The sequence below is a fragment of the Oncorhynchus mykiss genome, chromosome 8 (genome assembly GCF_013265735.2).
Source record: "Oncorhynchus mykiss isolate Arlee chromosome 8, USDA_OmykA_1.1, whole genome shotgun sequence".
NCBI lineage: Eukaryota > Metazoa > Chordata > Actinopteri > Salmoniformes > Salmonidae > Oncorhynchus > Oncorhynchus mykiss.
In genome coordinates, this window is record NC_048572.1 from 65,995,682 (window position 1) to 66,008,416 (window position 12,735).

The window sequence follows — 12,735 nt, forward strand, 5'->3', positions numbered from 1 at the left end:
TAACTACACTAAATACAGTGCCTTGCGAAAGTATTCGGCCCCCTTGAACTTTGCGACCTTTTGCCACATTTCAGGCTTCAAACATAAAGAAGATACAAAAAGATTTCCCAAGCTTTAAACATCCCAAGGAGCACTGTGCAAGCGATAATATTAAAATGGAAGGAGTATCAGACCACTGCAAATCTACCAAGACCTGGCCGTCCCTCTAAACTTTCAGCTCATACAAGGAGAAGACTGATCAGAGATGCAGCCAAGAGGCCCATGATCACTCTGGATGAACTGCAGAGATCTACAGCTGAGGTGGGAGACTCTGTCCATAGGACAACAATCAGTCGTTTATTGCACAAATCTGGGCTTTATGGAAGAGTGGCAAGAAGAAAGCCATTTCTTAAAGATATCCATAAAAAGTGTTGTTTAAAGTTTGCCACAAGCCACCTGGGAGACACACCAAACATGTGGAAGAAGGTGCTCTGGTCAGATGAAACCAAAATTGAACTTTTTGGCAACAATGCAAAACGTTATGTTTGGCGTAAAAGCAACACAGCTCATCACCCTGAACACACCATCCCCACTGTCAAACATGGTGGTGGCAGCATCATGGTTTGGGCCTGCTTTTCTTCAGCAGGGACAGGGAAGATGGTTAAAATTGATGGGAAGATGGATGGAGCCAAATACAGGACCATTCTGGAAGAAGTCCAGACCTGAATCCAATCGAGAATCTGTGGAAAGAACTGAAAACTGCTGTTCACAAATGCTCTCCATCCAACCTCACTGAGCTCGAGCTGTTTTGCAAGGAGGAATGGGAAAAATTTCAGTCTCTCGATGTGCAAAACTGATAGAGACATACTCCAAGCGACTTACAGCTGTAATCGCAGCAAAAGGTGGCGCTACAAAGTATTAACTTAAGGGGGCTGAATAATTTTGCACGCCCAATTTTTCAGTTTTTGATTTGTTAAAAAAGTTTGAAATATCCAATAAATGTTGTTCCACTTCATGATTGTGTCCCACTTGTTGTTGATTCTTCACAAAAAAATACAGTTTTATATCTTTATGTTTGAAGCCCGAAATGTGGCAAAAGGTCGCAAAGTTCAAGGGGGCCGAATACTTTCGCAAGGCACTGTACATAGGTATTGGGGAGACTTATTGTAAACCTTGACCTTGTGATTTGTGGTTGCAAGATTTGTTTTAGATTGGCATTTCCTATACAGGAAAGACTGTAGGGTAGGCCTATGTTGCTTTTAACAAACCTTGCCACTGTAGTTTTATCATTGGTTTAAGATGGTGAATTTTTTTCCTGTAGGTATTGGGATGAGTTCTCAAAAGTAAAGATCATGAATGGCACAATGCATGGCTAATGTTCCAAACAGGATGTGTTTTGTATTTTTGTTTTACCCGGGGGCATATGAAACATCCTTCTTACATGTAACCTTAAAATTGTGAAATTCTTCTTCTTTAGCCACCTTTGGAGAATACTGTATTGCAGTAGAATTGGATACTTTGTTTTCCCTGGTCTATTGGGAGTATATGTCTGCAGTAGGAGCTTGTACAGTAGCTGCCTGTCTGTAATGTAGGGGGAGACTAGGGATTGGGAATACAGCATCACCAACCAGAGGCTAGATTCCAGTGAACATAAATCAAACTGGGGAGGCTTACAGTATTGCAGTGTGCTGAGTAGTAGTACATCGTGGTGGTAGACCAGTATTAAGTGGTCAGATAGAGTCAGTCAGCAGCTCCACACAAGCAGAAGATGATAAAGCTCTACTGTGCACTGATACACTCAAGGTCTATACATTTCACATGGGTTGACAGGGATACCATAAGGAAGAACTCCTATCTAATCCAGAACTGCTGTTATGTTTTAATTTAATTTGTCTTGGTTTTGATCAGAAACTGGCCAGATTGACCCAGTCCTCATAGAGAAGTACAACACTCCAGGGTTTGTGGGCTGTCTGTCCAGAGTTAATTTCAACAACATCGCCCCTCTGAAGGCAGCACTGAGGTCTGGCATCGTCGCCCCGGTGACCACCCAGGGCATTCTAGTGGAGTCAAACTGTGGGGCGTCTCCTCTCACGATCTCACCAATGGCTGCTGCCAACGATCCCTGGCACATGGACTCAGGTACAGTAAATCATTGTGTATTTATCTATCTCCTTTGATTGTCCAGCCAATGGAACCATTTATTCATACAGTGTCATGGGATTCTATTCTTGTGGTTTTACGTCTTGTTCCATCTTGAATACTGCGTTTTTACGGTAAGCACTGTAAGGCCGTTAGTGTGTATAGTAGATGAATTGTCAGCGGTTAACTGGCAGCACCAGCGGTCCACTCAGTTCTCCAAAGAGATCTGATATTTCATTGTAACGTCAAGCCGTTATGTTTAATGGTGGTATTTTTCTTCTCCTCCAGCTATTGTACCATTTAAACCCATGTGCTGTTTAGCTCCTGCGGATTGCTCTACAGGGTGGTTATTACTGGGTCAGTGTATTGATCCTGGGTGAGCTTTTCCAGATACATGAGATATATTGCTGGGAAACACAAGATCCATCTCCTGCCTGCTCTGAGAATGGTCTGCTCTGTACTAGGGTATGAACTCCATCTCTCAGTGACTATGCTGTATGTTTAACCTATGGAGGCATATGTGAGGTTTCAATAGGTCAGATAAGTCATTTTAGTGATACTGCTTTGGTAAGGATTAATATTAACAAGTTCAATTATCTTACAGCTAGGCCTAATGGAAGTAGTGGGTTGATATTTTCAGTTATTGATTTTTACACCACTGATAGTAAAAGACAAATAGAATTTTAGATGAAATCCTTTTATCATTTGATCTTAGCCTTGCATAAGCTCCCTGTGAGAGGCATCTGCGATCCCTGCCCTACTGTATGTGTGTACATGTGTGTATGTGAAAATAACAAAAAACGAAGTATTTCGTGACCCAGTACTTGCACTAGATTTTTCCCCTACTAGATCTGATTTTGCTGATTAGCTACTTTATTGAAGAAAAATGTACTTACTGTGACTGAGATACAGTTTTGCAGGTTGCAGGCCGATTTTGCAGGTTTTCCTACTTACAAAGCATGTAGTCTGTAATTTTGATCATAGGTACACTTCAACTGTGGGAGACCGAATCTAAAACAAAAGTCCAGAAAATCACATTGTATGATTTTTAAGTAATTCATTTGCATTTTATTGCATGACGTAAGTATTTGATCACCTACCAACCAGTAAGAATTCCAGCTCTCACAGACCTGTTAGTTTTTCTTTTAAGAAGCCCTCCTGTGCTCCACTCATTACCTGTATTAACTGCACCTGTTTGAACTTGTTACCTGTATAAAAGTCACCTGTCCACACACTCAATCAAACAGACTCCAACCTCTCCACAATGGCCAAGACCAGAGAGCTGTGTAAGGACATCAGGGATACAATTGTAGACCTGCACAAGGCTGGGATGGACTACAGGACAATAGGCAAGCATCTTGGTGAGAAAGCAACAACTGTTGGCACAATTATTAGAAAATGGAAGAAGTTCAAGGTGACGATCAATCACCCTCGGTCTGGTGCTCCATGCAAGATCTGGGGCATGGGGCATCAATGATCATGAGGAAGGTGAGGGATCAGCCCAGAACTACATGGCAGGACCTGGTCAATGACCTGAAGAGAGCTGGGACCACAGTCTCAAAGAAAACCATTAGTAACACACTACGCCGTCATGGATTAAAATCCTGCAGCGCACGCAAGGTCCCCCTGCTCAAGCCAGCGCATGTCCAGGCCCGTCTGAAGTTTGCCAATGACCATCTGGATGATCCAGAGGAGGAATGGGAGAAGGTCATGTGGTCTGATGAGACATAGAGCGTTTGTCTAAACTCCACTCGCCATGTTTGGAGGAAGAAGAAGGATGAGTACAACCCCAAGAACACCATCCCAACCGTGCAGCATGGAGGTGGAAACATCATTCTTTGGGGATGCTTTTCTGCAAAGGGGACAGGACGTCTGCACCGTATTGAGGGGAGGATGGATGGGGCCATGTATCGTGAGATCTTGGCCAACAGCCTCCTTCCCTCAGTAAGAGCATTGAAGATGGGTCGTGGCTGGGTCTTCCAGCATGACAACGACCATAAACACACAGCCAGGGCAACTAAGGAGTGGCTCTGTAAGAAGCATCTCAAGGTCCTGGAGTGGCCTAGCCAGTCTCCAGACCTGAACCCAATAGAAAATCTTTGGAGGGAGCTGAAAGTCCGTACTGCCCAGCAACAGCCCCGAAACCTGAAGGATCTGGAGAAGGTCTGTATGGAGGAGTGGGCCAAAAATCCCTGCTGCAGTGTGTGCAAACCTGGTCAAGTACTACAGGAAATGTGTGATCTCTAAATGCAAACACAGGTTTCTGTACCAAATATTAAGTTCTGCTTTTCTGATGTATCAAATACTTATGTCATGCAATAAAATGCAAATTAATTACCTAAAAATCATACAATGTGATTTTCTGGATTTTTGTTTTAGGTTCCGTCTCTCACAGTTGAAGTGTACCTATGATTAAAATAATTACAGACCTCTACATGCTTTGTAAGTTGGAAAACCTGCAAAATCGGCAGTGTATCAAATACTTGTTCTCGCCACTATGTGGTTGTCCCACCAAGCTATCTTAATTGTAAATCGCTGGGAAGATATTTTTGATGTAGCGATTACATGGACAAGGTGTATGAGTTGATATATAAAACAATGCAAGTTTCAAGACTTCATGCTTTTCAGCTAAAATTATTGCACAGAATCAATCATCGCAGCCCTGCAGATTTTGTTGTGAAGATACAGAATCAATAGACAATTTGTTTTGGTATTGCACTTAGGTAGCCTGTTTCTGGTCTCAGGTTCAGGAATGGCTGAAAATGCACAACATTTATAAAAAATTGACCTTAGAAATAGTATTGTTGAGAGATCTGGTCAGTCAATTACTAATATACTAATACTCGTAAAAAAAAGTATTTACCTTCAACTCACACTCTGTGGGTTCTATTCGATTAGATAGATTCAAATTGTATGTTAAACATCACAGCATAGTTGAAATACAGTGAAGGAAAAAAGTATTTGATCCCCTGCTGATTTTGTACGTTTGTCCACTGACAAAGAAATTATCAGTCTATAATTTTAATGGTAGGTTTATTTGAACAGTGAGAGACAGAATAACAACAAATAAATCCAGAAAAACGCCTTGTCAAAAACGTTATAAATTGATTTGCATTTTAATGAGGGAAATAAGTATTTGACCCCTCTGCAAAACATGACTTAGTACTTGGTGGCAAAACCCTTGTTGGCAATCAGAGGTCAGATGTTTCTTGTTGTTGGCCACCAGGTTTGCACACATCTCAGGAGGGATTTTGTCCCACTCCTCTTTGCAGATCTTCTCCAAGTCATTAAGGTTTCGAGGCTGACGTCTGGGAACTCGAACCTTCAGCTCCCTCCACAGATTTTCTATGGGATTACGGTCTGGAGACTGGCTAGGCCACTCCAGGACCTTAATGTGCTTCTTCTTGAGCCACTCCTTTGTTGCCTTGGCTGTGTGTTTTAGGTCATTGTCATGCTGGAATACCCATCCACGACCCATTTTCAATGCCCTGGCAGAGGGAAGGAGGTTCTCACCCAAGATTTGACGGTACATGGCCCTGTCCATCGTCCCTTTGATGCAGGGAAGTTGTCCTGTCCCCTTAACAGAAAAACACCCCCAAAGCATAATGTTTCCACCTCCATGTTTGTCGGTGGGGATAGTGTTCTTGGGGCCATAGGCAGCATTCCTCCTCCTCCAAACACAGCGAGTTGAGTTCATGCCAAAGAGCTCCATTTGTCTCATCTGACCACAACACTTTCACCAAGTTGTCCTCTGAATCATTCAGATGTTCATTGGCAAACTTCAGACGGGCATGTATATGTGCTTTCTTGAGCAGGGGGACCTTGCGGGTGCTGCAGGATTTCAGTCCTTCATGGCGTAGTGTGTTACCTATTATTTTTTTGGTGACTATGGTCCCAGCTGCCTTGAGATCATTGACAAGATCCTCCTGTGTAGTTCTGGGCTGATTCCTCATCGTTCTCATGATCATTGCAACTCCACGAGGTGAGATCTTGCATGGAGCCCCAGGCCGAGGGAGATTGACAGTTCTTTTGTGTTTCTTCCATTTGCAAATAATCGCACCAACTGTTGTCACCTTCTTACCAAGCTGCTTGGCGATGGTCTTGTAGCCCATTCCAGCCTTGTGTAGGTCTACAATCTTGTCCCTGACATCCTTGGAGAGCTCTTTGGTATTGGCCACGGTGGAGAGTTTGGAATCTGATTGATTGATTACTTCTGTGGACAGGTGTCTTTTATACAGGTAACAAGCTGTGATTAGGAGCACTCCCTTTAAGAGTGTGCTCCTAATCTCAGCTCGTTACCTGTATAAAAGACACCTGGGAGCCAGAAATCTTTCTGATTGAGAGGGGGTCAAATACTTATTTCCCTCATTAAAATGCAAATCAATATAACATAACATTTTTGCATGCGTTTTTTGTGATTTTGTTATTCTGTCTCTCACTGTTCAAATAAACCTACCATTAAAATTATAGACTGATCATTTCTTTGTCAGTGGGCAAACGTACAAAATCAGCAGGGGATCAAATACTTTTTTCCCTCACTGTATGGTGCGTAGAAATCCGAAGAGGGTGGCCAGCAGAGATGGGTGGGATGAGCTGAGGGTTGTGTTGTGGAACTGGAGACAAGTGGACGTGGAGTCGCTGGGTGGGGGATAGAATGACGGTCAAGGATAAAAGTTTTTAAAAAGTCAAAACAAACCAAAAAGTACGTTTGAATGACACTGACAGGCATTGTTGTTACAGCGAATGCCTGTTTGCCTGAGGTGTTTGTACACATGCATATACACGCATTCAAACGTGCACATTCACACATGTAAATAGTGCCATACATATTCAGTTGGCCTTGCTGTTATGATTTTTGTTGTCCTTGATATCTTGTTTTTTGCATTGTTTTCTGTGGGGGGGTCTTGGAGGGCTGGTGGCCTGGTGACCTGGCAGTTGGGGGCTTAGTCCGAGGGCTGATAGTAGAGGTCGACCGATTATGATTTTTCAATGCCGATACCTGATTGGAGGACCAAAAAAGCCGATACCGATTAATCGGCCAATTTTAAAATAAAAAATTACATGTATTTGTAATAATGACAATTACGACAATACTGAATTAACACTTATTTTAACTTAATATAAACATCAAAATCAATTTAGCCTCAAGTAGATAATGAAACATTTTGGTTCAATTTGGTTTAAATAATGCAAAACAAAGTGTTGGAGAAGAACGTAAAAGTGCAATATGTGCTATGTAAGAAAGCTAACGTTTCAGTTCCTTGCTCAGAACATGAGAACATAGATTAAATAAAGGTGTAAAAAATGTTAAATAAAATAAAAAATCGGCAAATCCACGCCCAAAAATAACGATTTCCGATTGTTATGAAAACTTGAAATCGGCCCTAATTAAATCGGTAGACATCTAGCTGATAGTTCTGGTTCAGGTCCCCATTTTTTTACCTTGTGGAAGATCTGTTGACGTGCCCTTGAGCAGGACGTTGACCCTGGTTGCTTCTCTGGATGGGACTCTGTTAGATGACTGAATGTAAGAAATATCATTTTTAAAACAAGTCCCTCTGGATAAGAGCATCTGCTAAATGACTAAAATGTGTTTTTTGCACGGATTCTGCAGGATCCACTCAAATGGACTAGTGCCCACAGAGATGTCAGCTGAAAAAAAAGAGTAGACTGCACCTTTTGACTCTGAGCCCACTCCTACTTCCCCCATAGACTCACATACTGTGCATATACTGCATGCTATACACTCAGAGTATACCAAACATTAGGAACACCTTCCTAATATTGCGTTGCGTACCCCTCCCCTTTTGCCCTCAGAACAGCTTCAATTCGTCAGGACATGGACTCTACAAGGTGTCAAAAGTGTTCCAAATGGATGCTGGCTGATGTTGACTCCAATGCTTCCCACAGTTGTATCAAGTTGGCTGGATGTCCTTTGGGTGGTGGACCATTCTTCATACAGACGGGAAACTATCGAGTGTGATAAACCCAGCAGCGTTGCAGTTCTTGACACAAACCTACCATACCCCGTTCAAAGGCACTTGTGTTTTTTGTCTTGCTCATTCACCTTCTGAATGGCACACAATCCATGTCTCAATTCTCTCAACGCTTAAAAATCATTCTTTAACTTTTAAAGTCTCCTCCCCTTCATTTACACTGATTTGAAGTGGATTTAACAAGTGACATCAATAAGGGATCCTAGCTTTCAACTGGATTCACCTGGTCAGTCGGTCATGGAAATGTTTTGTATACTCAGTGTACATCTCCTGTCCAGTTGTTTTAATAGATGTCAAAATGTGCCAGTTTACAATTGACATATTCTGTCTCTAAAACATGTGACCGCATTTACATTTTTTTTAGCTTGTTGGATTATTTTGGGGCAGAGATATTTTGTAGCTGAGATTTTGTTTTTGTTTACTTTTTCAGCTGGTGCTGTATTCCCATTCAACGAGGAAAGAGTTAGCCGGGATGGAGTTGATCAGAACTCTGCAGTTATCGGAGGTGAGTAGGAGCAGTAACCAACTCGCTGACTATACAGGGTTGTTGATATTTTTAAAGGTCATGTTCCTCATAATGTCGGTTGTACTTGCAGGTATCATTGCTGTGGTCATCTTCACCATCCTCTGCACCCTGGTGTTCTTGATTCGCCATATGTTCCGTCACAAGGGCTCCTACCACACCAACGAGGCCAAAGGGGCGGAGTCTGCGGACTGTGCCGATGCAGCCATCATTGTCAATGACCCCGCCTTCACAGAAACCATCGATGAGAGCAAGAAGGAGTGGTTCATCTAATCGGACATTCACATTTTGGTACTGGGCAGAGGTGTGCCCATTGCTCTTCGCTGTGTGAAGGCAAGGCTTTCTTTGATGAGGGATGAATGATGTGTCATTGTGGACTAGGGAGATGTCCCCTTGGACTAGATGTGTGCTTTGGCTGGCTTGTCTATAATGTATTTACATTGAGTGAGGAGTTTTGTCAACATGATATCAGTCATTCACATGGAGCCATTATTTCAATTACTGCATCCACTGAACTGAGAATGGGGGGAGATTAAATTATATAACTTTTTTATTTATTTTTGCATTACAGTTGATATGTCTTAATGATTTGAGCTTTGATTGTAGAGATGTTTATGCCTGCATTTAGTGGGTCAAGCACAAACTGTATACTTATTTCCTTTGCTGCCAAATGAGACGACTATTCCTTCACAGTTTAAAAAACACAAGGTTTATGTCAGACATTGACATTGTATTGTAATGTGCTAATTTGATTGCACTGCAGTCCTTTGTGTGTATAATACAATGGCATGCTTCAAGATTATGACATCCCTTCATTGCACCAGTAGCACTTGTATTTCCTCACAAATGTGTCTTTTATCTCGCCAAATTTTTTTTGTACCAAATTATTCAGCGTGCTTTATCTGTTTTGCCCAGTCTTGCTACGTGATGGTTCTTCCTGGAAAGATTGTAATCTGGTATGAGATGACAGTTTCACATTTGGGGACATTTGTAAGGGATTTGCTATGATATTGTTATGAAAAGGTTTATAGCATATCAGTTATAGAAATGACAATATCTGGCTTAACCCAACGTACCTTCAGGGTTCAGCCACTTAGCCTTCTGTTTTAGACTATTTCATTATGGGCCCACTGACTGTCCCTTGAAACAATATAAATACAGTGCCTTGCGAAAGTATTCGGCCCCCTTGAACTTTGCGACCTTTTGCCACATTTCAGGCTTCAAACATAAAGATATAAAACTGTATTTTTTTGTGAAGAATCAACAAGTGGGACACAATCATGATGTGGAACGACATTTATTGGATATTTCAAACTTTTTTAACAAATCAAAAACTGAAAAATTGGGCGTGCAAAATTATTCAGCCCCCTTAAGTTAATACTTTGTAGCGCCACCTTTTGCTGCGAATACAGCTGTAAGTCGCTTGGGGTATGTCTCTATCAGTTTTGCACATCGAGAGACTGACATTTTTTCCCATTTCTCCTTGCAAAACAGCTCGAGCTCAGTGAGGTTGGATGGAGAGCATTTGTGAACAGCAGTTTTCAGTTCTTTCCACAGATTGTCGATTGGGTTCAGGTCTGGACTTTGACTTGGCCATTCTAACACCTGGATATGTTTATTTTTGAACCATTCCATTGTAGATTTTGCTTTATGTTTTGATCATTGTCTTGTTGGAAGACAAATCTCCGTCCCAGTCTCAGGTCTTTTGCAGACTCCATCAGGTTTTCTTCCAGAATGGTCCTGTATTTGGCTCCATCCATCTTCCCATCAATTTTAACCATCTTCCCTGTCCCTGCTGAAGAAAAGCAGGCCCAAACCATGATGCTGCCACCACCATGTTTGACAGTGGGGATGGTGTGTTCAGTGTGATGAGCTGTGTTGCTTTTACGCCAAACATAACGTTTTGCATTGTTGCCAAAAAGTTCCATTTTGGTTTCATCTGACCAGAGCACCTTCTTCCACATGTTTGGTGTGTCTCCCAGGTGGCTTGTGGCAAACTTTAAACGACACTTTTTATGGATATCTTTAAGAAATGGCTTTCTTGCCACTCTTCCATAAAGGCCAGATTTGTGCAATATACGACTGATTGTTGTCCTATGGACAGAGTCTCCCACCTCAGCTGTAGATCTCTGCAGTTCATCCAGAGTGATCATGGGCCTTTTGGCTGCATCTCTGATCAGTCTTCTCCTTGTATGAGCTGAAAGTTTAGAGGGACGGCCAGGTCTTGGTAGATTTGCAGTGGTCTGATACTCCTTCCATTTCAATATTATCGCTTGCACAGTGCTCCTTGGGATGTTTAAAGCTTGGGAAATCTTTTTGTATCCAAATCCGGCTTTAAACTTCTTCACAACAGTATCTCGGACCCGCCTGGTGTGTTCCTTGTTCTTCATGATGCTCTCTGCGCTTTTAACGGACCTCTGAGACTATTACAGTGCAGGTGCATTTATACGGAGACTTGATTACACACAGGTGGATTGTATTTATCATCATTAGTCATTTAGGTCAACATTGGATCATTCAGAGATCCTCACTGAACTTCTGGAGAGAGTTTGCTGCACTGAAAGTAAAGGGGCTGAATAATTTTGCACACCCAATTTTTCAGTTTTTGATTTGTTAAAAAAGTTTGAAATATCCAATAAATGTCGTTCCACTTCATGATTGTGTCCCACTTGTTGTTGATTCTTCACAAAAAAATACAGTTTTATATCTTTATGTTTGAAGCCTGAAATGTGGCAAAAGGTCGCAAAGTTCAAGGGGGCCGAATACTTTCGCAAGGCACTGTACTAAGGCCAATAGGGATGTATTTATGATGGTTGCTATTTGCTAAAAGGAAAATGAAAGAACATGGCTTAAGTTCAGCTGTCCCCATGGACAGTGATACACTACAGTAATGGCCAAAAGTTGAGAATGACATTAATTTTCACGAAGTTTGCTGCTTCAGTGTCTTTAGATATTTTTGTCAGATGGAATACTGAAGTATAATTACAAGCGTCAAAGGCGTTTATTGACAATTACATGAAGTTGATGCAAAGAGTCAAAATTTGCAGTGTTGGCCCTTCTTTTTCAAGACCTCTGCAATCCGCCCTGGTATGCTGTCAATTAACTTCTGGGCCACTGATGGCAGCCCATTCTTGCATAATCAATGCTTGGAGTTTGTCAGAATTTGTGGGTATTGTTTGTCCACCCGCCTCTTGAGGATTGACCACAAGTTCTCAATGGGATTAAGGTCTGGGGAGTTTCCTGGCCATGGACCCAAAATATCAATGTTTTGTTCCCTGAGCCACTTGGCTATCACTTTTGCCTTATGGCAAGGTGCTCCATCATGCTGGAAAAGGCATTGTTCATCGCCAAACTGTTCCTGGATGGTTGGGAGAAGTTGCTCTCAGAGGATGTGTACCATTCTTTATTCATGACTGTGTTTTTAGGCAAAATTGTGAGTGAGTCCACTCCCTTGGCTGAGAAGCAACCCCAAACAGGGATGGTCTCAGGATGCTTTACTGTTGGCATGACACAGGACTGATGGTAGCGCTCACCTTGTCTTCTCCGGACAAGCTTTTTTCCAGATGCCCCAAACAATCGGAAAAGGGATTCATCAGAGAAAATGACTTTACCCCAGTCAACAGCAGTCCAATCCCTGTACATTTTGCAGAATATCAGTCTGTCCCTGATGTTTTTCCTGGAGAGAAGTGGCTTCTTTGCTGCCGTTCTTGATACCAGGCCATCCTCAAAGTCTTCACCTCACTGTGTGTGCAGATGCACTCACACCTGCCTGCTGCCAATTCCTGACCAAGCTCTGTACTGGTGGTGCCCTGATCCTGCAGCTGAATCAATTTTAGGAGACGGTCCTGGCGCTTGCTGGACTTTCTTTGGCACCCTGAAGCCTTCTTCACAACAATTGAACCGTTCTCCTTGAAGTTCTTGATGATCAGATGAATGGTTGATTTAGGTGCAATTTTACTGGCAGCAATATCCTTGCCTGTGAAGCCCTTTTTGTGCAAAGCAATGACAGCACGTTTCTTTGCAGGTAACCATGGTTGGCAGAGGAAGAACAATGATTCCAAGCACCACCCTTTTGAAGCTTCCAGTCTGGTATTCGAA

The 12,735-nt window shown here is 42.2% G+C and overlaps 1 protein-coding gene across 3 annotated transcripts in view; it reads left to right on the forward strand.

The window, feature by feature from the left end:
- LOC110530370 (contactin-associated protein-like 2) overlaps nucleotides 1-9,793 on the forward strand; it is a 74,440-nt gene extending 64,647 nt beyond the window's left edge. For all 3 annotated transcript variants that reach the window (XM_036985997.1, XM_021613365.2, XM_036985996.1), the window contains 3 exons: nucleotides 1,888-2,118; nucleotides 8,545-8,619; nucleotides 8,711-9,793. In XM_036985997.1, the coding sequence (XP_036841892.1) occupies nucleotides 1,888-2,118; nucleotides 8,545-8,619; nucleotides 8,711-8,910 (506 nt within the window). In that variant the 3' untranslated portion in view covers nucleotides 8,911-9,793. The remainder of the gene's footprint in view (nucleotides 1-1,887; nucleotides 2,119-8,544; nucleotides 8,620-8,710) is intronic.
- The last annotated feature ends 2,942 nt before the right edge of the window (nucleotides 9,794-12,735 follow it).